At 35.8% G+C, this 25862-nt stretch overlaps 1 protein-coding gene across 1 annotated transcript in view; it reads right to left on the bottom strand.

The window, feature by feature from the left end:
• The window catches only part of LOC140158579 (uncharacterized), a 65895-nt gene that overhangs the window by 12177 nt on the left and 27856 nt on the right, over nt 1–25862 (bottom strand). Inside the window, exons 15-33 of the mRNA XM_072181720.1 lie at nt 25378–25503; nt 24627–24749; nt 23707–23967; nt 22661–22783; nt 22066–22194; nt 18423–18551; nt 16511–16630; nt 13139–13270; nt 12655–12777; nt 10300–10428; nt 9329–9466; nt 7890–8135; nt 6054–6200; nt 5518–5646; nt 4505–4633; nt 3607–3719; nt 2656–2905; nt 1722–1853; nt 694–834 (exon numbers count right to left, since the gene is read on the bottom strand). Of these exons, the coding sequence (XP_072037821.1) occupies nt 694–834; nt 1722–1853; nt 2656–2905; nt 3607–3719; nt 4505–4633; nt 5518–5646; nt 6054–6200; nt 7890–8135; nt 9329–9466; nt 10300–10428; nt 12655–12777; nt 13139–13270; nt 16511–16630; nt 18423–18551; nt 22066–22194; nt 22661–22783; nt 23707–23967; nt 24627–24749; nt 25378–25503 (2820 nt within the window). The remainder of the gene's footprint in view (nt 1–693; nt 835–1721; nt 1854–2655; nt 2906–3606; nt 3720–4504; nt 4634–5517; nt 5647–6053; nt 6201–7889; nt 8136–9328; nt 9467–10299; nt 10429–12654; nt 12778–13138; nt 13271–16510; nt 16631–18422; nt 18552–22065; nt 22195–22660; nt 22784–23706; nt 23968–24626; nt 24750–25377; nt 25504–25862) is intronic.

The following is a 25862-nucleotide window of genomic DNA, read 5'->3' as shown; positions in this document are numbered from 1 at the left end:
GGGGTGTAGATTTCAAATGGGGTAACCTGAATGGGTGACTCCATTTAAAATCTACAAGGAGGTCATGTCTCCCATAGGGGGTGTATGGATTTCAAATAGAACAGCCCAAAAGCTGAATCGACCTTTTTGGTAAATCCCATAAGCCTTTGCGAGTACACCTGAGAACTCCTCATTTTACGTCACGCTGACTTGCAATGTGCAGTAACGATGTTCGATAAACGATGTGCGCATCGGTGCAGAGCGTCGTGACGCAGAATGACGAGTTATTAGGTGTACTCGCAAAGGCGTATGATTTATAAACCTGAAATCTGTTGTTTGAATTACTAAAAGTTTAGGGTGCCGTCACCCACCTTTGTACAGTATTTTTTGTGGGACATGAGCATCAGGGACACCAAATTGTATTTCAAATACGAGGAATGTCCTTCTGTTATCAAATTATCTGCATTTTTTGTAATTTGCGTTATAATACAAATTTTATGGCAATTATAAAAAATTTACAATTTTAAGCATTCTGTATTGTAACATTGCTATATTAAATATTCTTACAATGTTGACAAATTGTTTTTGTAAATTATTTGCATGAAATAAAGAAAATGTTTGTCAACATTTAAATAACATTATGTTTCAAACATTTTGTGGCAATATTTGCAACAAGTTTTGAAAATGTTTTGTGTATGCTGCATTCACACTTACTTTCACAGACACCATCTACTTCTGTACGAGATGGTATACATGTGGCACAACTATAATCTCCAGGACCATCATACACACATTCTGTGAAATGTAATGCTGAGCAGACAGTTCTCCACTCATCACCATCACATGGGTTGACAGCTGCAAGAAAAGATGACGGTCGAGTGGTGAGAAGTACAAACTTATATCACTCAAACAGAAATTCATTGGTTAATTACTATTATGTTTAATTCTCAAACAAATATGTATGTTCCTTTCTGTGCATGATGTGCATAGGGACTGTGTATGTTGCAGAAACTGCGACCTTGATGACCGTCTGCTTAATGAAAACATTGCCCGATAATCACATGGTTTTGACGACAACAGTCAATTGTTGCCGACAAAATTGTGTAGGGGGGTGTCACCCCCATACCCCCCCCCTAGCGACGGCCCTGACCAGTGTGATTGGATCATACACTTATGGGATGCACTTGGTGCTTCCAAATGTACACAACATGTCCAAGAATTAAATGTAACAACAGTAATAGCAGAGGTGCTAACCTGCTCAAATTCTCTGCAGTATTCAAAAGATTTAAAAAAAAAAACTATTTGTTTTTTTTAAGAAAACATAATTTTCACATTTCATGCACAAAATGATTTAACAGTACTCTGTAGCATAATTGTTCATTATTCTTCAGTATTTTTTTAGTAAATTAGTACAAAGTAGTGTTAAGTGTTCAACCATACCCTGATATATTGCACTATTATCTTTGTATCCTTCCAGACAACCACACTCATGCTCATTGTTGCCAAGATAAATGCATCCATAGTTGTCTTTGATTGGACACAGAGAATAGTACCCTCAACACATGGATTGAATTCAATTTTCAAACCTTACCTTCACATGTTCCACTATTATCTTCATATCCTTCTAGACAACCACACTCATGCTCATTGTTGCCAAGATAAATGCATCCATATTTGTCTTTGATTGGACACAGAGAATAGTACCCTCAACACATGGATTAAATTCAATTTTCAAACCTTACCTTCACATGTTCCACTATTATCTTCATATCCTTCCAGACAACCACACTCATGCTCATTGTTGCCAAGATAAATGCATCCATAGTTGTCTTTGGTTTCACATGTAGCAGTACCCTCTACACATGGATTGAGTTCTAAGCACAATAATAACAAAAATAAAACACTTAAAACTATTTAAAACTAAACAGAACTAAGATAAACCATTTTTCCACTGGTGCAAATTAACTATCTTTGCCTATTTTGAAATTTTAACAGAAAGGGAGAAGAATACTGTAAAACAATTCGTGGGAAGCTTATTATGCTATATATATTTTAATATAATGTGTGGGAATTAACTTCCCTAATCTGACCTTGCAAAAGATGCACAATTAAAAATCTTCACAAAACTAAGTTGTTTACACTCTTTAAAAAAGTTGCAAGTAGAACCTAAAAACATTCTTCAGCTGTCCTGTATGTAGAGCCTTTACATTCATCGACAAAAAAAACCTAAAATGGGTTCTCAAAGACCAGAAAGAACCATTTTGGGGTTCTTGCAATTTCCTAGAACCTATACAGCTATCGTGTATGTAAAACAACTAGAAACCTATTAGTTGTAATCTAAACTCTTTTTATAGTCTTTCTTACCAGTTGTTTTCAACAACTCATTTTCTCTCCATAGCAATGGAGGGTTAGAAGTGAGGTATAGTAATGAAACTTGACAGATATGTAGACCAGACATGAGTACTGTCAACACATTTTGAACATCATTTATTGCATGGGGTTAAAGGTCAAAGCCTTTAATTTTGGCATTTCTTGTATTTTGGTCACATTTTTTGACATTCTGTAATTAATACAACTTCAAAAAATACTTTTATCCCTGGAATTGGGCCACATATTATCAAACTTATCAGGCTTAGGCCTACATACAAAGCTTACATACAAATACGATTTCATTACCTGCTGCACCAACGGAGGCAGAACCGGCTACAATCTTATTATCAGGAGGTATGGTGTCTGATGTTCCACCAGTCAGCTCATTATTGAATACAGCTAGTATGTATGCATCGGTTATATCATTGGTAGCATCCAGATTAATGTTCACTGTTACACCTGCATAGGTATCACCTTCTGTGAACTCGAGGCTGTAGAATGTGACACTCTTCAGTTTAGCATTCAACGTGCTGTCATTATCTAGCATATCTTTTACCTGCAAATACACACAAAATATAACATAATGTTGCTGCATAGGTCATACAACTTTAAAGGGGAGAATATCGGGAGAGAATGTGGAAAGTTCAAGCCCAAATTATATAAAACTCGGTTGGAGTTGAAGGGTGCTGCTCCGATAAGCACAGAGCGGTAACAGAGGCTTTCACAGTTATATCGCTGCTGTTCAGCGGGGTACTGCTTGGTGATTGACACTTGCAGAAAAATGCAAGCGGCACAATGAAGCATCATGCCGCTGAGTGGCAAGCGACAGAAAGTATGAAACCAGCATTATGATGGGTTTGAGCCTTATTATTGGGTTTAGGACATACAATAAACATATCCAAGTTACACACTTAGGAGCAACAAGGCAAAGGCACCTTGGGTTATTTGTTTCCTGCATCAAACTGCAATATAATACTTGTGAGTGAAAAGAGGTCTGCACTAATCTCAACTGAAGTATAGCTATTAGCAATTGCTAAACCATCCACACTTTCACAACAATTTATGGAAAAGGCTAAACAAAATGGACCACATGATTCCATTATCCAAATCCATTATTTATTGCAGTACTTGAGTACTCCTTCCCCAGTTTGAATTTGAGAAAAGATGTTTTTACAGTAAAATCTAAGATTGATTGATTGATTGTTGATTGATCAGTCGGTCAATTGACTGACCGATTGATTGATTGACTTGACTTACATCAGCGGCGAATTCATCTTTCTTTGTCACAGTGTTGATGGCATCAAAGTGCAATGGTACAGACAACCCAGCATGGTGAGTAGATTTAGCAGATAGTTGACGGGAATCAGCCTCTGTCAGAGAAAACAATATCACAATATAATTGTTAATTTCATGTGACGACTAGGCTCAGGTACTTATGGGCAATAAGGGCCCAAGCCTAAGTATTTCCAGTTTGTTCTTTAGGATATACATGGAATTTTCCTGGCCAGGATAAAGTGAATTATGTACAATACTGCATTGAATGTCTAGGGCAATACAAGATTACTCAATAAGGAGTAAATAATAACACTGAGAGACGGTATGTAACGTAGATATGCTTTTATAAAGGCTTCAGAGTATACAAAATCTAAGTGTAAACATATACAAAACATGTTTTCCTATGAAGATAACATAGCCAGATAACAGAGACCCGAAAAAAAATGTCTCCGTCCCAGTCTGTTTTTATGAAATCTAGTGCAGTCAAGTTAGCCCAATCGATAAGGCGTTCGACTGTGGTGCGAGAGGTTGTGGGTTCGAACCCTGGCGGTACCTAGTACACTCACGTGGAAAGAAAATTGAGTTAGCTTGAAATTCCCCTGGACAAGGAACTCACTGCTAATTTGTCTCGTTGTAACCCGTACGAAACTCGGGGAGCTGATCCTGGTTCCTGGCAAAGTCCCTGATTTGTTGTTTAATGGTTTGTGGAATGATGTGGGCCGTAGTGGTCAGCGACAACCTGTAAAGTGTGCTGAGGCTTGTGGATCAACGTCTAGGCGTTGTGCCTGTGCGTAGCGCACTATAAATCACTGCGCTTTTTTTTTTTTTTTTTTTAGTGCAATATTTGACCAAGTTTGCCTAGATGCTTATAATTACATACCAACACACTCAGTATTCTCCTCATAGTAGCCTGTTTGACATTCACATTCATGGCTGCCGGCTGTGTTTTTACATTTCTTATTATCTGCTGTTAAGCACTCATGGTCACCGGTAGTACATTCATCAATGTCTGAAACAAATTATAATAAAATGGCATAAAAATTAAATTCATGAAATCATTGAGTCCATGAACCCGACTCTTAAACCAGTCGTATGCAAATCTATTTCCATTCGCAGTGGCAAATCAATTTTTGATAATGGCTTCACTTGCAATCTCCCCTGCATAGAAATCGGTCCACATGGTTTGGTTACACCCGATTCCACCAAACGATTTCCAACATCTTTATTTCCTTTGTCAAAGCCATACCACCCAGGTCACTAAAAAGGACCTTAGCAAACTTGCTATCCTCTCCAGTTACACTATCTGAAATACCCATCATAAACCGACCTGGGGCTCATGTGATCAACCACATCTCAAAAGTTGGTGTGTTTTGCTGCTCATTTGTCTCTTGCATTTTTGAAAATAGCCTTGTTAGGTATTTGAATATTATTTGTTGTCTTGCATGCAGCCCTACACTATATTTAAACTAGGATTTAATATTCATTATTTTTTGACCCGATGGCACGGTACCAGCAAATGTCGTTGTGAGAGTTGAATGCCAGCAGTCTAGATTTTCACTCAGGGCATATAGATTAGTAGGGGACAGCAGTTAGTGGGTATTGTTGACTACTTTATTGTTGGTAAGTTTTGTGTAAAATATCTAGCCTGGAAAAAATATTTAATCTAGGAAGCTAACTCTCAGCAAATTTGGGGATTTGGAATAAAATTTAGGGTTTGGAGGGAAATTTTGCTTCTAAGAAATACTAAGCAAAATTGTGCTCTCCTGGAATACAATTTTGCTGTATCTTCCATTTCTCCATGCAGCCCTGCTTGCTGTATTACTACTGTAACATTAGGTAGCTAACTCATGGTAAACAACAAAAACACACAACAAATTTAGCTGACATGTATACCTTGACAATTGATTCCATCCTCCATTCTTTCATAGCCAGTGCTACAGGGACATGTATAGCTGCCTGCATTATTGGTGCAGTCTGTGCTACTGCCACATTCATCCGTATTCAATGTGCATTCATCAACATCTGGAATGAAAATCAAATCAAAAGTAAGGGAAAAAAGAGAGAAAAACATGATTAAGAGAGTCACAACAGAGTTGAATGGGGAGTAAGAGAGAGGTCATCAGGTGTGGGTGTTACTACTTTGTTACATGTCGGCAGCTATGGCTTTTGAAAGTGACAACCAATCAAATGTTAATCCAATCAAACATTCTATTAATGATATGTATCAGCCAACCAGTAACAATGAGAGAGCTTTGGAAAAATTTGAATAGACCAGTACTCGAGATGAGTCTGATATTTATTCCTAGCTATATGTAAGAAGAAACATACTGTATCAGCCGACAAGTGCATCCCTTTTGATACGGATGTACACATTTAATAATGGAAAGAGCAAGAAGTCTGTATCTGTCACATTTTGTTTACAGACTTACCCTCACAGTCTCCTTCTGTAGCATCCCCAGTGCCACCAGCTATATTAGTATAGCCATCATTACATTGACATGCAAAACTGCCAGCATTATTGGTACATGCTGCATTGGTATCACAATCATCAGTTCCTGCTGTGCACTCATCAATATCTATAAGAAAACAAAGAGTAGTAGCAGGGCTGTCAACTTTTTGGAATTGCTTGGCGTGAGACAGAGGCGTACCGGGATTTGCCGACTCCAATGTTCATTTTGACCCATGATTATTTGAGCCACGGCGCTCAAGAATGTGAAAAGCACATGATTAGTAGTAGCCAGCATGTAGGGGTATGTGGGTGTGTCTTGGTCATCAGCGTTACTGCACCAATTCACTGTCAAAGTCCTGCTTGACTTTGCGTATGGACAATTGCACTGGACAATTTCGGCACCCAGAATATCACATGTTGAGAGATGTTGACCTGAGATATCGTCATTATCGGCATGACGTCCCATGACAACATCTCAGGTTTAACCGCAATGAATTATGCAATTTACCAAAAGGTCAATTTCTTATTGACAACTACATAGATTTTCCCATTTTGAATAGATATAGCTCATGATGATTGGTACAGCCTATTGTCTAAACTGATATCCTTCTTTTGTCATGTTAACAACTGAGAAACGTTGGATTAACCACCAGAATCTGATCTGAGACTGCATAGTTGAGTCCAAATTAACCTTTACATCTTGTTTGTTTTTCAACACATATTTTGTGATCCTGTCACAACGGCAGAGTAGGACACAAGAACTAATAAGAAGTCATGCTATGGTACACAACCAAAGTCTAGTAGGAGTATTTCATGAGTTCAACATGATACGAATGCCAAGTTTTTCAGTCATCACTACAAGCATAATACAATAACATGTGAGGTTGTAGACGACAAAGGAATCAGGCTACCTTGTCTTTTAGATTTGTCATCAAATATAAGTACCAAATATGTAGATTTCATAATGTGATTTCATCGAACAGTTTACTGATGATCGGAATTGTTCCATGTTGTTTTCTACCTGACACTGAGGCCTACAATTAACGCAATGTTTCCAAATTTTGAGTTATTTTGCTCCAGTGGTTTTGATATGAGAGCAAAAACGATGTCCCAAAGGATAGTATACATGTATACATATACTTGCGCAATGGTTACCACAATTCATCATGTCTTTTTTTATTCACCCCATCTAATCAAAACATATCTTGGGCATTAAATTTTACTGGGGTAATGAGAAAAGGATGAGCTTTCTTCTGATACTAAAATCTAAGTTTTGATGATGAATAATCACTATGAAATTTTTACACTGAAAATCACACTCATATCTGTAATGAGCACTGAAAATTTAACACAATGAACAGCACCACTGAAAATAACACTGAAATAGTTCTTTTGTTATTCTGTATGCAAATAACCATTGTCCAACCACACTGAAAAAATGGACTGAAACTCCTCTGAAAATCATTGGCCAGTCATTAATCCCACTGAAATGAATTTAATCCCACTGAAATGGATTTAATCACACTGAAATAAGCTGGCCTGTTCCATTGTTATGGAAATTAGTGCCCTAGATCATTGCTCATTATAGCAGACAATAACCACTTGATATACCACTGAAAAATACACTGAAATACCACTGAAAACAATTTCAGTCTAACAATTTCTTTTGTTCTGATGATTTTCAGTGTTACCCTGTCATTTTCAGTGTGTTTTTCAGTGTAAAAATTTCATAGTGAATGGGGGATTACTCTGTGGCAGGATTGGGTCACTCTGCATTCATAAGCTTAACATCAGTGGCAATATCTTTGCATCCTACCTGTGCAATCTGTCTTTCCATCGCCAGAATATCCCTCATTACAAGCACAGGTGTAAGTTCCAGCTGTATTAGTACATGTTGCCTTGCTATGGCATAGAGTTCCATCTTCAACACATTCATTAATGTCTGTACAACTCAGTCCATCACCTCGGAAACCAGTATTACATTCACAGGTGTAGGAACCGTCAATGTTGTTGCATTCAGCGTTTGCATGGCATGTCGTACTGTCTGCACATTCATCAATATCTGTATGGTTAAAAACATGTTGTAAATTGTCAGTGATTTAGCACCTAATCCCGATGGGACATGAAACAAAGAAATTTATGGCCTGCTATGCCAAACAAACAGGCCTCAGCACGCTTTACAGAAAATCAATGACCAGTGTCTACCAAGAGACACCATATCCAACCACTTGGCACACTTGAGCACAGTTTATATATAACACGCACTGAACACCACCTCAAGGGCTGCTGAATCAGCTCACATCCTCCATGCTTGTGACCATAGTGCACGGAAATACAATTACTTACTCCCTATTTAAAAAAACAAAAAAATACAGTACTAATTTTTGCAATTAAAAAAATAATATCCTGTTTTGCCAAATGAAACATAGCTAAATCCTAATCCTTTACTTAGTTCTAACTGGCAATAAAAGTAAAATTTTAATATTTGGTCAATTTTTGGAAATAAGCACCAAAAACATGCATTTTTAAGGTTTTTTTGTATGCTGTGACAATCAAGCCCAAAGACTTGTACTAAGACTATTTCAGGTAATGCATTCTAATTTTGGGAAACACATTTTTTCCTATAATTTATAACCAATTAACAAAATTAACATAAAACATTTAATTTATGAGCAACTTCATAGCCTATAATACACATTTTGAATGCTTAGACTTAAGCCAAGTCTTTACATTTACGACTGAATTTATCAGAAACATTCAAAGTTGCATATGGCCCATTCCCCCTGAAATCACAAAATTTTTGAAATTTGACTTTATTGTCAGTTAGAACTAACTAAAAGATTAAGATTGAGCTATTTGTCACTTTGCAAAACAGGATAATATTTTTTCAATTAAAAAAGGAGTAGGTAAAGTTTGATGGCTAAAAATGACCAATTCCACAGCCCACAGAAGTGTAAAACCTACAAAAGCAGCAGGGACCAACAGGAATCAAATAAAGACTACAAAAATACTGATGCATCAATAACCAACACTTTGCAAATGCAGTACTAGCTATTGCGAATTAAAAGTTGATCAACTACCATGCAATGTTAATGGTCAAATGTCATGTGAACATTATTGACCGATCATTGCCAGCTTGCTGGAACTTTTTGCATTGCAATTGCTATGTGATCGAGTGTGTTAGTTTTACTATGTCAAGTTGACAGCAGACTTTGCAAGACCTCAAGACCTATTAATATCTTGAGATAACTGTACCTGTACAGCTAGTAGCTGGATCACTTGGTGTGTCCCCTTCATAACCAGTCCTACATGTACATGTGAAACTACCTGGTGTGTTGACACAGACAGTATTAGTTGCACATGGTGAAGTCTCCGCTAAGCACTCATCAATATCTGAAATAAAGATATATTTATAAGTTTATTACCTTTATCATACTGAGGGTACAAACTGGACATTCAAACAGACATGCTCATGAATGTCATCCCAAGAACTGGGGGCCCCAGTTTCCCTATGACAATGGAGAGTTTGCGAATTGAGATTCAAAAGCACACACTTCAACGTCAAGAGAATCAATCATAAAGGATTATCTATTCTAAACCACTATGCCATGAAAGCATCTAGAAGTCAAAGTGAAAATCTGTAGTGAGCAGTAAATAATGCACAAAAAACATCAATTTGAAAACGTTAGTTTTAATATTTCCTCATGCAGTACAATATTACAAGTTATGTATTGTCTAGTTCACAGACCTATTATTGAAAATAAAAAACACACGGTAGCCAAGGGGGAGGAACAGCTGCCCTGTGGGACATCTTGTCATCCTGCTTGACCCTCCCTCTGTGGGATGCTGGCTGCAGTAATATTTTAGTGTAATACATTTTTAGGCCTTTTTGCCAATTTTTGTCAATAATGTTTTCCCATTGAAAATTGCCTCGGAGGCAATGCCTCCCAATGCCCTCCTAAAAGAAAAACCCTGACAACGCCATTGCGGAGGGGGAAATGGGAGTGCCCAGGAGTGGGGTATTATAGGAAGGGGTAAGGCCAAATAAAAAATAAACATGCTTCACATCCCCTCCCATGAAGTTTCTTCAATTATATTTCAATTTCTTGAAATTCAGTTATTAACTTTTCAAAAAATATGTCTAGAAAGTTGAGATGCTTTCTATAGCCTTGCTAGTATACAAGAAACACTTTTGGAAGTTTTTGAGGTCATTAGATGGGTCTTACCAAAGCATTCTTCCCATGCATTTCCATGGTATCCGCTATCACATGCACAAGTATAGGAACCATCAGTGTTTGTGCAAGTAGAATGTGATTCTGCACATGAGTCTGTGCCAAGTGTACACTCATTATCATCTGTAAGTATAAGGAAATATTAAGTTCAGCCAAAGGAAAGTAACTTGAAAGCGTAAGATGGCATATCCATGGGATTACAGCATTAAAGACACAAGTGTAAGGGCAATATTTGTTTTATAACAGACACAAGGAGTGGTTTCACACCAATTACATGTCCAGTGCATAAACAGTCAAATGATCTGATCCACTTAAATTTTTTTTTTAATTGATGCCTTACCATTTATAACTTGCTCAGTCCTTATGCTCACTATCCTCACACCCCTGGCATATTGAGATCCAAAGTTACCATCTTTTGGTATGTAAATTTTCTTATGTTTTAAATGTTTTTTGCCTATACCTCAATTTCATTATTTGCCAGTGAAGTGTTACATGTAATCTGATTATCACTATGTCAACTGGATCACGCTTTTGAGTTTTGCACCACGTTTGAAATGATCACAACACAAAGTCTATGGCATGTATACTATCAATGCCAAAAGATGCGTGATCAAGTTACCAAGGAGTTATGTAACCATTTCGCTGGTGAATTACCGACTCTGGTCTGATCTGATTGGAAAAAGATTATGTCACAAATATTGTTTTGAGTGTATTTGTGACAATATACTGTGTAAAGATAACATGAAAGTGACCCTACTGTATTGTCATTTGCACAGCATTTTCTGTTGTTTTTAAAACCAATTTCAAAATTTATAGTGGTAGTGTCAAACATGATTCATAGATCTTTTTGCAGTCGTTTAATACATTTCAAATATTACACTTCTTGTTCAAAAGGTCTTGGGATTTTGAAATTATTTGTCAAAATATGGCTGAGGGGAGCCTTGTTTTGGGATCTGTTTGACTGTAATTCAAGTATCCCATAACTGCCAAGTACAATATTTGAATTAGTTGACAATTTGTCACAAATACTGCTATTAATATAGCAAATAATTAAATCTAGTCATCTGAAATATATTGCAATTCTTATCTAAAATCCTGAAAAACTAAAAAAATATTTTAAATTAAAAAAAAAATTTTATAATGTTTTTTCTACCCTTACACAAACTCCAACCCCTTCCCAAACCTTACTACATGTATACAAATCACCCAAGCCCAACTAGTGTAAATTAACACCCTTGTTTAAACCCTCAAAGGAACACAAAATCGGGACCTGTTTAGCATGTTTAGTAAATGCATTAATATATATTAAAAAAAATTACTTTATCTAGCCTCATCTCATGGCAATTTTTTATGGCTAATTATAGGAAGGAGAACCCTTTCACATAGTTTTGGAAATTAAAAAAAAATCTAAAATTCTGAAAATACAGAAAAAATACATTTAAGTGCACATGCATGCATTTTGTATATGATGACTTATTTATCAAATTTCTAACCTGCAAGAAACTGTTGCATGTAAGAAAATAAATCTTACCCAGAAGAAAAAAGCTTTTGCACTTTGATGTATTTTTTTGGTATTTTTAGAATTTTAGAATTTTTTTTTAAATTTCCAAAATTATGTGAGAGGTTTCTCTTTTATTTTGTTAGCAATAAAAATAACAATTTTGATGAAATGAGGCAAAATAAAGTAATTAAAACATTATTAACACATTCATGTATTTCAAAACATGAAATATAGGTCCGATTTTCAGGCGAAATCAATTTCTCCCCTAATTCCCTTTTGGGGGTAAGGGCAAGGGTTTTGGGTTAGGTTAAAGGCTAAGGTAGGCTTGTATACATGTAGTAAGGTTTGGGGATGGGTTAGACTTTGTTTAAGGGTAGGATAAACATTGAAAAACTTTATAAAAAATTAAATTAAAAAAACAAACAAAAAAACGGTTAGCGATTTTTCTAAACGGATAGTGCATTTAACGGGCGGTTACACGTGAAACGTTTAAATGTAGACACCCTTAAACAAGACAAAAATAAAAAACAAAGAAAACCCCACAGGCTGTCAAAACCTAAATGCAAAATTTGAATAAACACCAACTAATCATGCAAATCATACATGTTTTTAAAGAAAAGCAATGTCAAGAATATCAATATCAGTTTATAAGTGCTATAGTCTATATATCTACCACCAGTAAGTGGAATTAGCTTTGAAGTTCAGCGTTGGCTTAGCATTGTTTCTTGCATGTACATGTACATATGCGCCACTTTGATTGCATGCGTTAAAGTATGTTCGCGCACCAAACCCTAAGCCAACGTAGATTACCGCTGAGTGGAGGAAATAAACTATACTATTTATCTCACCTGAACATGTAACCCCATTGCCAGAATATCCTGTATTGCATGTACAGGTGAAACTACCAACAGTATCAGCACAAGCAGCATTGGCATCACAGTCATCATCCTCTGCTATGCATTCATCATAATCTGAAAAGAAAATGGCACTGGCTTTATGTCTGTATGCTAAGGTTTTATTATATAGTCCTAACAAATAAAAATATGAGTGTCATTTGATTGGTGGATACTGCATCACCTGCCATGAAATATACTACTTCCCTGATATTTCAAGGCAGGGACACACAATTTCCCACAAAAAAGTACTTTTGACCAGTAATGACAACATATAGGGGTCAATAGTACTTTTTTATGGTAACTTTTTTTCCTGTATCACATATGCATTGGCATTGTCATACTGTGTGGCGATTTAAGCTAGGAAATCTTTAATTTAACATGCAACTTACATTTTAAGGTGTCACAATTCCATTATTGTTGTTCTTATTCTACTTACTTATACAGGTACGATCATCAGTAGCAAGTTTGTAACCAGCTGCACAGCTACACTCATAAGTACCATCTACATTATTGCATATGCCATTGTCTGCATCACAAGTATCTGTTTCATCTGTACATTCATCAATATCTAGATAGATTGACAAGGATTAGTGATAATTAAGTACAACTTACATACCGTATTTCGTCAAATAGTCGCCCCCCCCCCCCTCAAATAAACGCCCCCACCACTTTTTTCAACCAAGATGTTTAAAAAATGCTGATATTTCCATGCTATCTTGTGTAGTAAGCTTACCAAGTTGCCCACATGGTCGATAATTGGCGAAAATCTGGATCACAAATCCGGAAGTGAACCAGAAGTCAGTGTCAAAAGTTCATAGTTCGTCATTTTAGCGTGACTTTTAAGCTTACCTAATGATTTTAACGGGAATTGTCGTGCTAAAAATGACCTCTAATAAACGCCCCCCCCGGGGGCGTTTATTTGACGAAAAACGGTAGTATCTATGGTACCATATTTGACTTGAAAGACCAGCCACAATGAATCCCATGTCAAAGTATGCTATTTCACTTGAAATCTATACACTCTCTATGGAAGACATTACCTTAATCTTAAAATAATGCTATCTACCATGTTATATCTGGCCATAAATATACAACTACAATCCCCGAAAAATGTCGTTGAAACGCTTTAGGCATCTTGAATGAAATCCAAAGTGTATATTTAATGTGGATAAAAATGTTCAATATTTGGAATTAAAAGAAAGCTGGGCCATCAATTAACACTTTTCCCTTCCCCACCCCCCATCATTCAATGTTGCGACACTTTGGAGACACGCTGAACACATTTGCACGTTTCAACATTGCACGGGGAGTGGGGGACTAATTTCCCTAAAGACGCTTTTAATGTTTCAAGACATATTTCGGGATTGTATGAGGCAAACGCTAAAATTAACATCTGATTTTAATCTTTTGGCTATAACTTTAAAACTACTTGATAGAATCACTCCAAATTTTCAATGAATATTAGTTAGTGCATAAGCTATGATATGGGTATAAAATAAAACAACTAATTGTATCAATTTTGACTATATCGCCCTGCACTACAAGCAGGTTGCACCCCCACCTGTGTATGTCTACAATCATAGATTGAATACGATAACGCTCTTTTCAAACATACTAATCTTACAGATGTGAGTGATCAGCATGATATAGTTCAATGCATAGGTATCGCGTGAACGCTGCAGTGCAGGGCAATATAGTCAAAAAACGACCTTTTTCACCTTTTTTCAGACCAACGCCCCCGAGCAAAAAACAAAACAAATCGCACCAATAACAAAATCGCATTAGTACGCTTATGAAGTAGGCCTACTCATGCAGAGATATCTTTAAAATTGATATTTTATTTGCGTGAAATGGTAAAGTGCATTGTAATCGTCCCATTGAATCACATAGTGATTTGACGGTTTACCCTAGCCTAATACTGAATATTAATACAAGGAGTTTCTTTAATTTAGAAATGGTAAACCGTTGACAAAATTCATAATTTAGGCCGATTTGGTGTCAACTTTTATTTGTAAAGTGTTTTGTTTGAAAGCTTGTTAAAAACTACATCTAATTTTACTATTTTACGTTTTGTTAGCTCTAACAGTATTTACATTTTACTGATTTTAGCAAATGTAAATGCTGTCGAGATTTACCATTTTCATAATCACGAGAATGCAATGCGCACCCATATATCACGGAATCCCATCTAATTATTTCAACATGACAGCGTGGTGTAATGGACAGTACTTCAGACGGTGAAACGGAAGGGTAGTGGTTCGAGCCTCAACAGTTTCACCTTTTTTTTTCTTTTTTTTTTTGTGTGACTTATTCAAACCAGTAAACTATTCTTCTGTATTCATGACAATTGACATTGTGAAACACGAAAATAAGTTTTAAAGCCCTAATTTATCTATGGCATGATAATTGATTTTTTTAAATTGTAATAAAGACACAAATAGATCCGGACATCTTTAAAGGTTATGAATATGGGCACTATAGCAATTGTAAGATAAACTATTCTTCTGTATTCATGACAATTGACATTATGAAACACGAAAATAAGTTTTAAAACCCTAATTTATCTATGGCATGATAATTGATTGTTTTTGTTTTAAATTGTAATAAAGACAAACATAGATCCGGACATCTTTAAAGGTCATGAATATGGGCACTATAGCAATTGTAAGATAACCCCCCCACACACACACACACCACCCCCCCACACACACCCCCACCCCTGTTCAAGTTTCATACGTTTCATAAGTATTTTACTTATAGAGTTCTTGCACATAAGGTCATTAGTTCAAATCATCTCCTCTATAGGCACGCTCCAGAAGATATGCAAATGGATGGAGTACAAAAGAATTATTTGACCACTACCTAAATAAAAGATGAGTTGTTTTATTTTGTGCCCATATCATAGCCTAGCTATTAATGAATAGTCATGGAAAATTTTTCACCTACCTATGCATTGAACTATATCATGCTGATCACTCACATCTGTAAGATTAGTATGTTTGAAAAGAGCGCTATTGTATTCAATCTATGATTGTAGACATACACAGGTGATGGGTGCAAGCTGCTTGTAGTGCAGGGCGATATCCCAAAAATTGATACAATTAGTTGTTTTATTTTATACAATGCTTATGCGTAACTAATATTCATTGAAAATTTGACTATCAAGTAGTTTTAAAGTTATAGCCAAAAGATTAAAATCCCATGTTAATTTTAGCGTTTGCCTCAGACAATCCCCGAAAAATGTTGTTGAAACGCTTTAGGCATCTTGAATGAAATCCAAAGTGTATATTTAATGTGGATAAAAATGTTCAATATTTGGAATTAAAAGAAAGCTGGGCCATCAATTAACACTTTTCTTCCCCACCCCCCATCATTCAATGTTATCTAGACACGCTGAACACATTTGTTTAACATTGCACGGGGAGTGGGGGGACTAATTTTCCCCTAAAGACGCTTTAATGTTTCAAGACATATTTCGGGGATTGTAGGTCTCAAAACAATACTTTTATTGTTGTTCTAAAACAGATCTAAATAGATTGTAGTGGATACCGGCTGCCACTACTCAAAATATTGGACCTGCCTGTTGTCTATCACATGGTAGAGGATAGTAAAAACAAAAATTCCTATCGTTTATTCTCAAATAACATTATGCAGGTAGTAAGAAAAAAAGCTTGATGGTTTTATTTTTTATCATATTTGTAAATAATGCTATGGTAAGTCATTATGTGAAATTGACAACAACTTGTAAAATTTAAAGAGTTTTGATTCTAAAGGATGGAATAATTTTAAAAGTCCAGTTGATTTTTACCTGTGCACGATGTGCCATCTCCTTGGAATCCATTTAAGCATCGGCATACATCATTTGCACCATCAGAGGCACAATCAGCATTAGCATCACATACACTGTCATCAGTACATGACTCAGTTGCTGCAATAAACAGTCAAAGTTGAATCAAATTAATAGTATTATGTACATAATTGTGACTTGATCTGGTGAAGTGGTCCATGGGGCAAAAGATGGCAAATTTGAAATTGAAATCAAGGCAATAATAGAGGGGAAAACAATAAAATACATAAGAAAATACATATCACAAAACTTAATAACTTTTGAATCAAGTACACTTGACCTTTGGTGTTTTCAGTATATAATAGCCTTGTGTTTGTATAAGGAAATAATTATAGTAACTCAATTTTCAACAAATGTCTTCTTTGGCCCCATGGATGTGGCAGATAGATTATGTCACATTAACCTGATTAGCATACCCCTTCCCTAATGGGCTATTCCAGTTGAAATCCATACGCCCCCTATGGAACATGTGACCTTAATCTCCCATACTGGGATGTAGATTTCAATTGGAGTCCCCCATTCAGGTAATTCCATTTGAAATTCACACTCCCTGTGTGGAGGATTAAGGTCGTGTCTTCCATAGGGAGTGTATGGATTTCATCTGGAATAGCCCAATTTATCATCATTTGGGTACTGTCTAACTTTCATTTATTTATTAAGTAGTGTCCCTTCCAATGTGCACTTTCCATGGAATTAGGTCAAAACTCAAAATTGAATCTAAAGAAAAGTACTCCACACCAAGTTTCCATGGTTACAGTTGTTTTGTTGTGAATTGAAGCATTGATTTGCATGGAACATGTCAGATATTGGTTTGATTTTCAAAACAAAGTACCCCAAACTAACATACTAACTAGGTGCTAATTATGGTACATACTTTTCAAATATCTACAGATATTTGTAAACCAATAGAAACATCCAATATGTATATAATTAAAAGTCTTGAACAAACACTTACAATTCTAGAGATGAAACAAATTCTCTCTTACAAAAGTATATTCATGTCATGCTAAATGTCTTTCAAACCCATTATTTTTAGTGTATGACAAAGACCCGGTCTACATGAATGTGTTTTTCCCTATTGATTATGGTTGTGTCATAATCATATTAAGTAATTAGCACAGAATTAGAGAAGGAGAACCGGACTCCCTATACCGCCATCGCATAAATCGCGCCGTCAGCTATGGGGGAAAAATTGGGGTATTCGGGTCCTTGCCGACGGTGCCCGGAGACGAACGAAAACAATTCTGCGTCTCATCTGAAGCGTCTTGGTACTCGCGTGCAGGTCGCATCAAGTGCGTCTCTCAAATGCGCCCATCATCCATGTCGCGCTTGCATGACAACGAATGCCTCGAGCGCATTCCGAGTGAAACCGAATACCCCCAATTTTTGCTCCATGTCTGTATCAAGATGGCGGTCGAGTCCTGGTTCTCTGGTTTTAATTCTGTGGTAATTAGTATTATGTGTCCGCTCTATGTCATTGACATACTACAATCGTGTCATCATTCAAAAATTTCCATCATTGGGCTGGTTCGTATAATGATCATGTTGTAATTGCCGATGAAATTTACCTGTGTTTATGCATTTTGTCATTGTATCATGTTTACTTAAAGGACTTAGCAATTGCAGTGGCATGTGTATAACCAGAAGTGATTATGACTGTGTGAACGACCTCATCATACATTTATTGTAATTGTGTCATAATCGGGATGACGAAAATACTTGTGTGAACTACGTCTACTTTTCTCCTATATGGAAGCTAATGATAAAGTCTGCATCTCAAAACATGGTGCATTTATCCTCTATGAAACATTGAGCAGCCAGTCAGATTGGTGTCCTATAAACAGTCATGGATAATTTGCTATTATATACTTACCAATACAACTTGTACCATCTGTATCGAGAGTATAGCCTGATGGGCATGTACATGTAAACTTAGTGGGTGGGTCATCATTTGTACAACTTCCATCACAATCATCAAGATCATTGGCACATTCATCAATATCTGCAGGCAGGGACAATTCATTCATTTTCATTCATTCATTTATTTATTTCCACAATTCACATAGAAATACAAAATACGCATTAAAATACCATCAAAGAATCATGGAGGAGATGGCCGAAAGGCCAGTAAGGCCAGAGGTAGCCATCCCTTTAACAGAAAAGTTACCAAACAGAAAATTCAACAGCAAATAATAAAAATTAAAAACAACAAACAAACAAACAAGAAACAAAAACTACAATGCTCGTCAATTAATCATATTTTGAAATTAAGTGTCTTTTGTACACGTTCCGGAAATGTTTCACTGAATAAGACGCTCTTAAAGATTTTTGCAATGAGTTCCATAATAAAGGACCAGCTGTACGGACAGCGTGATCGGTGAAAACCCTGCTATTTTTAGTCAAGTTATAGTTATTAGCGTTTCTTGTTTGGTAATCATGAATATTAGATCGTAGGGTAAATAAACTGTCAAATAAGCTCGGTAATTCATTAATACTGTACTTATACATAAAAACTCCCAATTCTAATTTATAGGCGTCATTGTTTGCTAAAATGTTATATTTGGCAAACAAGGGGGCTGTATGACTTCTGTAATGACTACTGGCAACTGTCCGTATCGCCCATTTTTGGAGTTTCACAATTTTATCCAAATATGTTTTACATGTGTTTCCCCATATTAATATTCCATAGTTCAAATAAGGTTGAATAAAGGTACAATATAGAGTGTAAAGAATGCGCGATCTGGTACAAAGAATTTGAGTTTGTTCATTACACCAATATTCCTTGAAATAGTTTTTGCTATACAGTTAATATGACACCTCCATGTTAAGTTTTCGTCTATGAGTACTCCCAGGAATTTGGTATTATCTACCCTTTCTAGAACGATTTCGTCTAAAATTATCTTAACATCTACATTACAGACAGTTGTTGTTGAATCAATATTTATCCAATTGGACGTCATATGTGGTGTTCCCAGAATCATATAATTGGTTTTACTGGCATTTACTGATAATTTGTTTGCTCTGAACCAATTACTGACTTCCTTTAGTTCATTGTTAATTAACCAAAATTTGCTTCTTATATCTTTATGCGAGTATAGTATTGTGGTGTCGTCTGCAAACAGAATAAAGCTAAATACGTTAGATGTGTTAACAATATCGTTTATATAAAGTATAAATAGTAGAGGTCCCAATATGGAACCTTGAGGGACACCGCATATGATATCTTTCATTTTGGATTCACACGAGTTATAATATACATATTGTTTCCTGTTACTTAAGTAATTCCTAAACCAGTCCAGTACAATGCCTCGGAATCCGTAGTGTTCTAATTTGTGGGCTAATATGTTATGGTCTATAGTTTCATCTTTTTCTACCGCATTATTAATTTTATCCACTAAATGTATAATGGCCATATAAGTAGAGTGATTGCTGCGGAAGCCAAATTGATTATCATTAAGTATTTTATGACTGTCAATGTAAGCAATACATCTATTAAAAACCAATCTTTCAAGTATCTTTGAAAAACAAGGCAATACCGATACTGGGCGATAATTAGAAAACACTTCAGCGTCTTCTTTTTTGTAGATTGGTATTACCTTTGCTACTTTTAATTTTTGAGGGACAATACCTGTTGTGATAGAAAGATTGAAAATTGAGGCAAGTGGCTTTACAATTTCGTTTGCTACCCTTTTGATAATGAAGTTTCCAATATTATCGCAACCAGCACTTTTGTTCTGATTGAATTTATCTATGATTTTAATAATTTCTGGTTCTATAATAGGTTTCATATACATGCTACTAGATACGGGATTATCTAGATAATCAAAATAGTCTTTTCCCGATTTATGAATATTTGCTGCAAGTTTTGGACCTATGTTCACAAAATATTTGTTAAAATGATCACATATTTCTTGTGGATCTAAAATAGTAGCAGTATTGTCATTATTGTCCGTCTTAAATTTATTTTTAGTTTGCTGATTTTTACCACGTCCAATAATACTATTAATTGTTTTCCACGTCTGTTTCATATTATTTTTGCCCGTTCAAATTTGGTAAAAAATAGTTTCTTTTCGATTTATGTATCAAACCATGCAGTTTATTCCTATAGGTTTTAAATTTTTGGAGGCATTCCGTATTTGGATTCTGCAAATACTGTTTATATAAAGAATTTTTCATATTTATACAACGTAAAAGCCCTTTAGTTATCCACGGTGATCTTGGGTCTTTTTTCTTTTACTTGAACATTTCTTCAATGGTACACATTCATCATATACATTGTTAAATATTTCAATAAACTTGTTATAATCATCATCTGCATTAACATTATCAAGACATTCTTGCCATTTAACATTAGCCAATTTGTTCTTTAACTTATTAATATTGTAGTTATTGTGTACTCTTTTGTATGATGCCTTTTTACACGGAATATCTGATACATCTAGATTTGTAGACAAGATAGTAGGGAAATGGTCACTTATATCAGTAACTAAAATAGCAGATTGTACAATATTTTCATTATTCGTTAATATGTTATCGATTAATGTAGCAGATGTTTCTGTTATTCTGGTCGGTTTGTAAATAGTTGGCATTAAGGAATAAGAGTAAATTAGATCTAAGTAGTCATGGATAGGTTTTTCATTTTCCACTTTCAGGAGATCTATATTGAAGTCACCCATAACGTAGGCTAACTTTTTTTCAGTGTTTATTTTTTGAAAGACAGGGTCTATATCTAATATAAATTCGTTTATCGCTGTATGAGCTCTGTACACCACACCAACAATAATATTGCGACAATGGAAGAACATTCAATCAATGGGCAAGAAATGGTTGGCTGGCAATAACTGTAAGTTGTAGTTTATGTGTATTAAATGAAAGTTAATGAAATTATGGAGAAATATATATCCTATAGAATCTGCAAATTCTAGATTCAAGAAGGGTGTTATTAAATCAAATAAATACAATCAGATTGTTAACATAGTGGAATCACTAATCTGTCTGATAATCTGACATTTTTCCTCTAATCCAATTGATTTTTGGAATCATTGTGCAAATCATGATAAATTTGCCATATTTGGCAGATATACAGTATAGAGCTGATCATTATATGGAGCCATTTCAACAGCACTCTTTTATTTGGTGGGAAAAGGTTGTTGAATTGCTCAGACTTATACTAATGGGTTCCTCTAGTCATAAGGATTCAGAAAAAGTACAGTTTGACCTATATATGACATACGGTAATTGAGTTATGGGCAAAGAGATATAATTGTGATGTCATAGGTCTGATTTTGTTGAAAGGTCTTGCCATGACTAATCTAAAAAAGAATAGCTTGTAGGATGTTACATTGAGTTGCATTGAGTGCTTTTTTTAAATTTCTTGCAATGAGACAAATAATTTGAGACAAAATCAAAGCGATTTTTATAGCCCTGGACATGAATGATCATCAAATGAGTTGTAATGTGAACTGAGGCTTTGAGGATAAGGAACTTATTATGATTTCAGTGATAGCAAAACATACCTGTACACCCATCGCCATTTGCATTGACTACAAAACCATCATTGCAGATACATTCATACGAGCCAACAATATTAGAGCAAGTTGAGTCATCCCAACATGGACCTGGACTGCTGTTACATTCATTCTCATCTGAAAGAGAGACAAAGTTGCATGAATGATTGATTACATTATCCAAAACAACCCAACTACAACATCACTTGAAATCTTTTAACCATATCATTATAACTTACAGTTCACTAAATTTTAAATCTGATAACTCAAGCAAGTCTCTGTAGAGATGCAGCTTCCTTAAGGTGTAAACTGTGTACTGTGTGTTAGTTTTTGTTTGCTACCTATAATCAAGTGAAATAATGCTGGTATACTCTGACATACTAAATGTAAATCATCATCCTTCCCCCAATTTAATGTTAATGAAAGCACTTTTGACATTGGGCTCATTCCCTCTGCACCCTCAATCAGAGGGGAATGGGGATTCACATTTTTAAAACAGTTATGAAGTGTGAAGAAACTATTTAACAAACTTTGCCAACTTTTTCTGTTTATGGTATCCTTGTTTACTTACAGTTAGTTATTCTATATAACCCACTCAACTTACCCACACATGTATCGCCAGACGCTTCATATCCGCTATCACATAGGCAATCATACGAGCCAACAGTATTGGAACAATAAGAGTTCTCTGAACAATCATAGTCTCCTGTTGTGCATTCATCAATATCTGCAGCAAAAGAAATAAACACTATCAGTGATCGATCCCCATAAAAGTCAAAATATTTGAAGTCTGTAGATATGGTATAAAAGTGGGTATATTTACATAATTAGGTAAATACAAAATTGATAAAGAAAAGTCGGGCACAAAGGTGACACTAACATACTTATCATTACAATACAATTACCTGCTGTGCAGCAATATGTTATGCAGATATATTTACTTTGCAACAGAAATACATGCATGCCTTAAACTCACCCCCACATAGGCATACTTACACCCACTTCTGCATCCACAACACATCATTAATGTTCAAACTCACCCCCACACATGTATGCATATAATAAAGAACACATCTGCCTAATTGTATTGACCAGCAAACAAGGACTTAGGATTTTGCAACCCAGGGGCTTCAACTTGGACCCATCTAAGGTCGTTACATTTTCCAAAAAGGGGCGTTTATTAGAGGTCATTTTTAGAACGATAATTCCTGTTAAAATCATTAGGTAAGCTACTCAGTCGTGGCCATTGAAAAATGAAAGTGTTATGAGATTTTACACACCGTTTTCATGAACTTTTCAGGTGAAATTCGTAGTATTGCAGTCAAAACATGTAAAATTGGGCCCTTTGTTCAGAGGGGGTGTTAGTTTGAGGGTTACTTTCATCACAAAAACTGCTAGGGGCATTTATTTGAGGGGGAGCAACTATTCAAGGAAATACGGTATATGCATTTTTACATGGTTTGCAATACACTGCCTGGTGGGGGAAAAGAACCATGGATGTCCGCAGTTCCTGGGTGTCCACTGTTATACAAGTGTATTCTAGTCAACATTCTCGCTTGAAGGTGTTTATTACCAATAAAAGTGTCTATGAAGTTTGTCAATGTAAATTAAACACACGCACCCCTACACATATATTACATAGATACTTACCAGCACAAGTAAGCCCATTGCCTGCGTAACCACTGTTGCATTCACAGGTGTAGCTGCCCTCGGTATCTGTACATGTTGCATCGGTATCACACAGATCTGATTCATCTGCACACTCGTCAACATCAATGCAAACTGAATTATCAGTTGGGTCTTCTTTATATGCTGGTGCATCACATGGGCAGCTATAGGACCCTAAGGTGTTCACGCATGTTGAATGATCACGGCATGGATTCAAATCTGGACGGGCACATTCATCAACATCTGACAAAACAGGAAAAGACATGTTAAAAAAACATAATACTTAGAAAAGAACCTTGTGGTAGTTCTTAATCAATGGTGTCATTCATTCTTTTCATTTGGCTGCAAAGCAGGCGACTACAAAGTTTCTCCATGTACCACGATCCAAAGCCAATGGTGTAATGGAGTTTTAAAGAAAAGAAAATTACTTCCCATACCCCCGGGTTGTCCAGGATCTGTCCTGCGGGGGGGCTCAGATGGGCTTCCGCCCCCAAAGCCCCCCCCCCCCCCCCTCCCCGGACACACCACTGCATAATTTCTGTACCACAAACATGCTAAACATCAATGCGAACACAACAACACAATGTGTCATGTGAAGAAATTAAGGAATCCCACTTTTAAACTGAGCCCATTGTCATACTTAATAGATATGCGAAAGTATCAGTATAGGACAGTCCAATTTCCTTTTTTTAAAAAGAAAATCACAATGCGTATTTGAAATGGATTCAGTACATTAAAAAGAAACCTCATTTATAGCTCCTGCAAGTCATATCTACTTAACAGGAGCTATATTTTACCCTGTGGATTATTTAGAATCCTAATAATGTTTTGGAATACAGATCTACTTCTTAACAGTTCCCTGACCATCCTTCCTTCACTGACCCATCACAACCCAGCCTTACCTTCACAAGTTTGGCCATCTCCTATATAACCACTCGGACAAGCACATGTAAACGACCCTTCCGTATTAGTGCATGCACTTATTTCAGAACATGGGTATGTTTCTGCTTCACACTCATTGACATCTGTAAAAAAGAAAACAAAATCAATTTAGATAGAGAAATCTTGATGCACATGCAGCAAGTTTTCTTTCTATTTGCTTTCTTTTATTGGGTTCAAAATATGAAGCACCTGTATGTCAAGTATCTCATTGTAAGAGACTTCCCAGCTCAAAATGTTTTTGGGACATGCATCTTAACTGTACACAAATGTAACCCCCCTCCCTAAACAAGAAAAGTGTACATTATCAAACAGTTTTTCGTTTAATTTCACACATTCTTGATAAAAATGGCTGTAATAAAGTGAACATAAATTACATCCAACAATGACTTTATAGCTGATCTGTTTAAGAATGAGAATATAAGCCTTTGGCTTTGTGGCTGATTAATTTAAGCTTTATATAATTTGTCACACTGATGTTCTTTGTAATGATTTTTCTGTCTCTATAATTTGTTTTTGTATTCTAATGATCTTGCCAAATAAGAAACAAACAAACAAACAAGCCCTTTCACAATTACAGTTCAAAAGGCATTGTGGGTAATGCTTGTAAATAAAACATTCAGACATTTTCCCAAATTATTCAAAATATGCTTGTTTGTAACTTGCAATAGTATGCAAAATCTAAAAATGCTATATATATACATGCCTACTCACCTTCACAGGTGGTGATGCCATCACCAGTGAATCCTGCATTACATCTACATGTAAAGGAGCCATCCGTGTTTTCACAAGTAGCACTACCATGACATGGGGAGTCTGTAGCTTGGCACTCGTTAATATCTAGCAATTGAGATACAAACGTCAAAAGTTATTATACTTAGTTTTCTAGGTTGATAGGATGAACAAAATTTTAATCTTTCCCCAGAGCAGCCAGCGCACCTAATACCTATAGATTTGTATCTTCCGCTCTTCTGAGGCGCAATTAGCTAGAGTGTTGTGCTAGTATTATGAAGGTTGCCGGTTCGAATCCGGCCAGATGCATTGGTGTGTTTATGTGCGCTAGCTGCTCTGGGGAAAGATTAAAAATTTGTTTGAGATAAAAATGTGTTGAGATATTAGAATATTTAAAAATAAATATGATTTGGGCAATCTAGTTGATGTAAGTATAACTTAATTACAGTTTTATCTAATAATTACAT

This window comes from Amphiura filiformis, chromosome 1, assembly GCF_039555335.1.
Source record: "Amphiura filiformis chromosome 1, Afil_fr2py, whole genome shotgun sequence".
Taxonomy (NCBI): domain Eukaryota; kingdom Metazoa; phylum Echinodermata; class Ophiuroidea; order Amphilepidida; family Amphiuridae; genus Amphiura; species Amphiura filiformis.
Note: the sequence above shows the minus strand (reverse complement) of the source record. Positions and strands in the feature narration are given on the sequence as shown.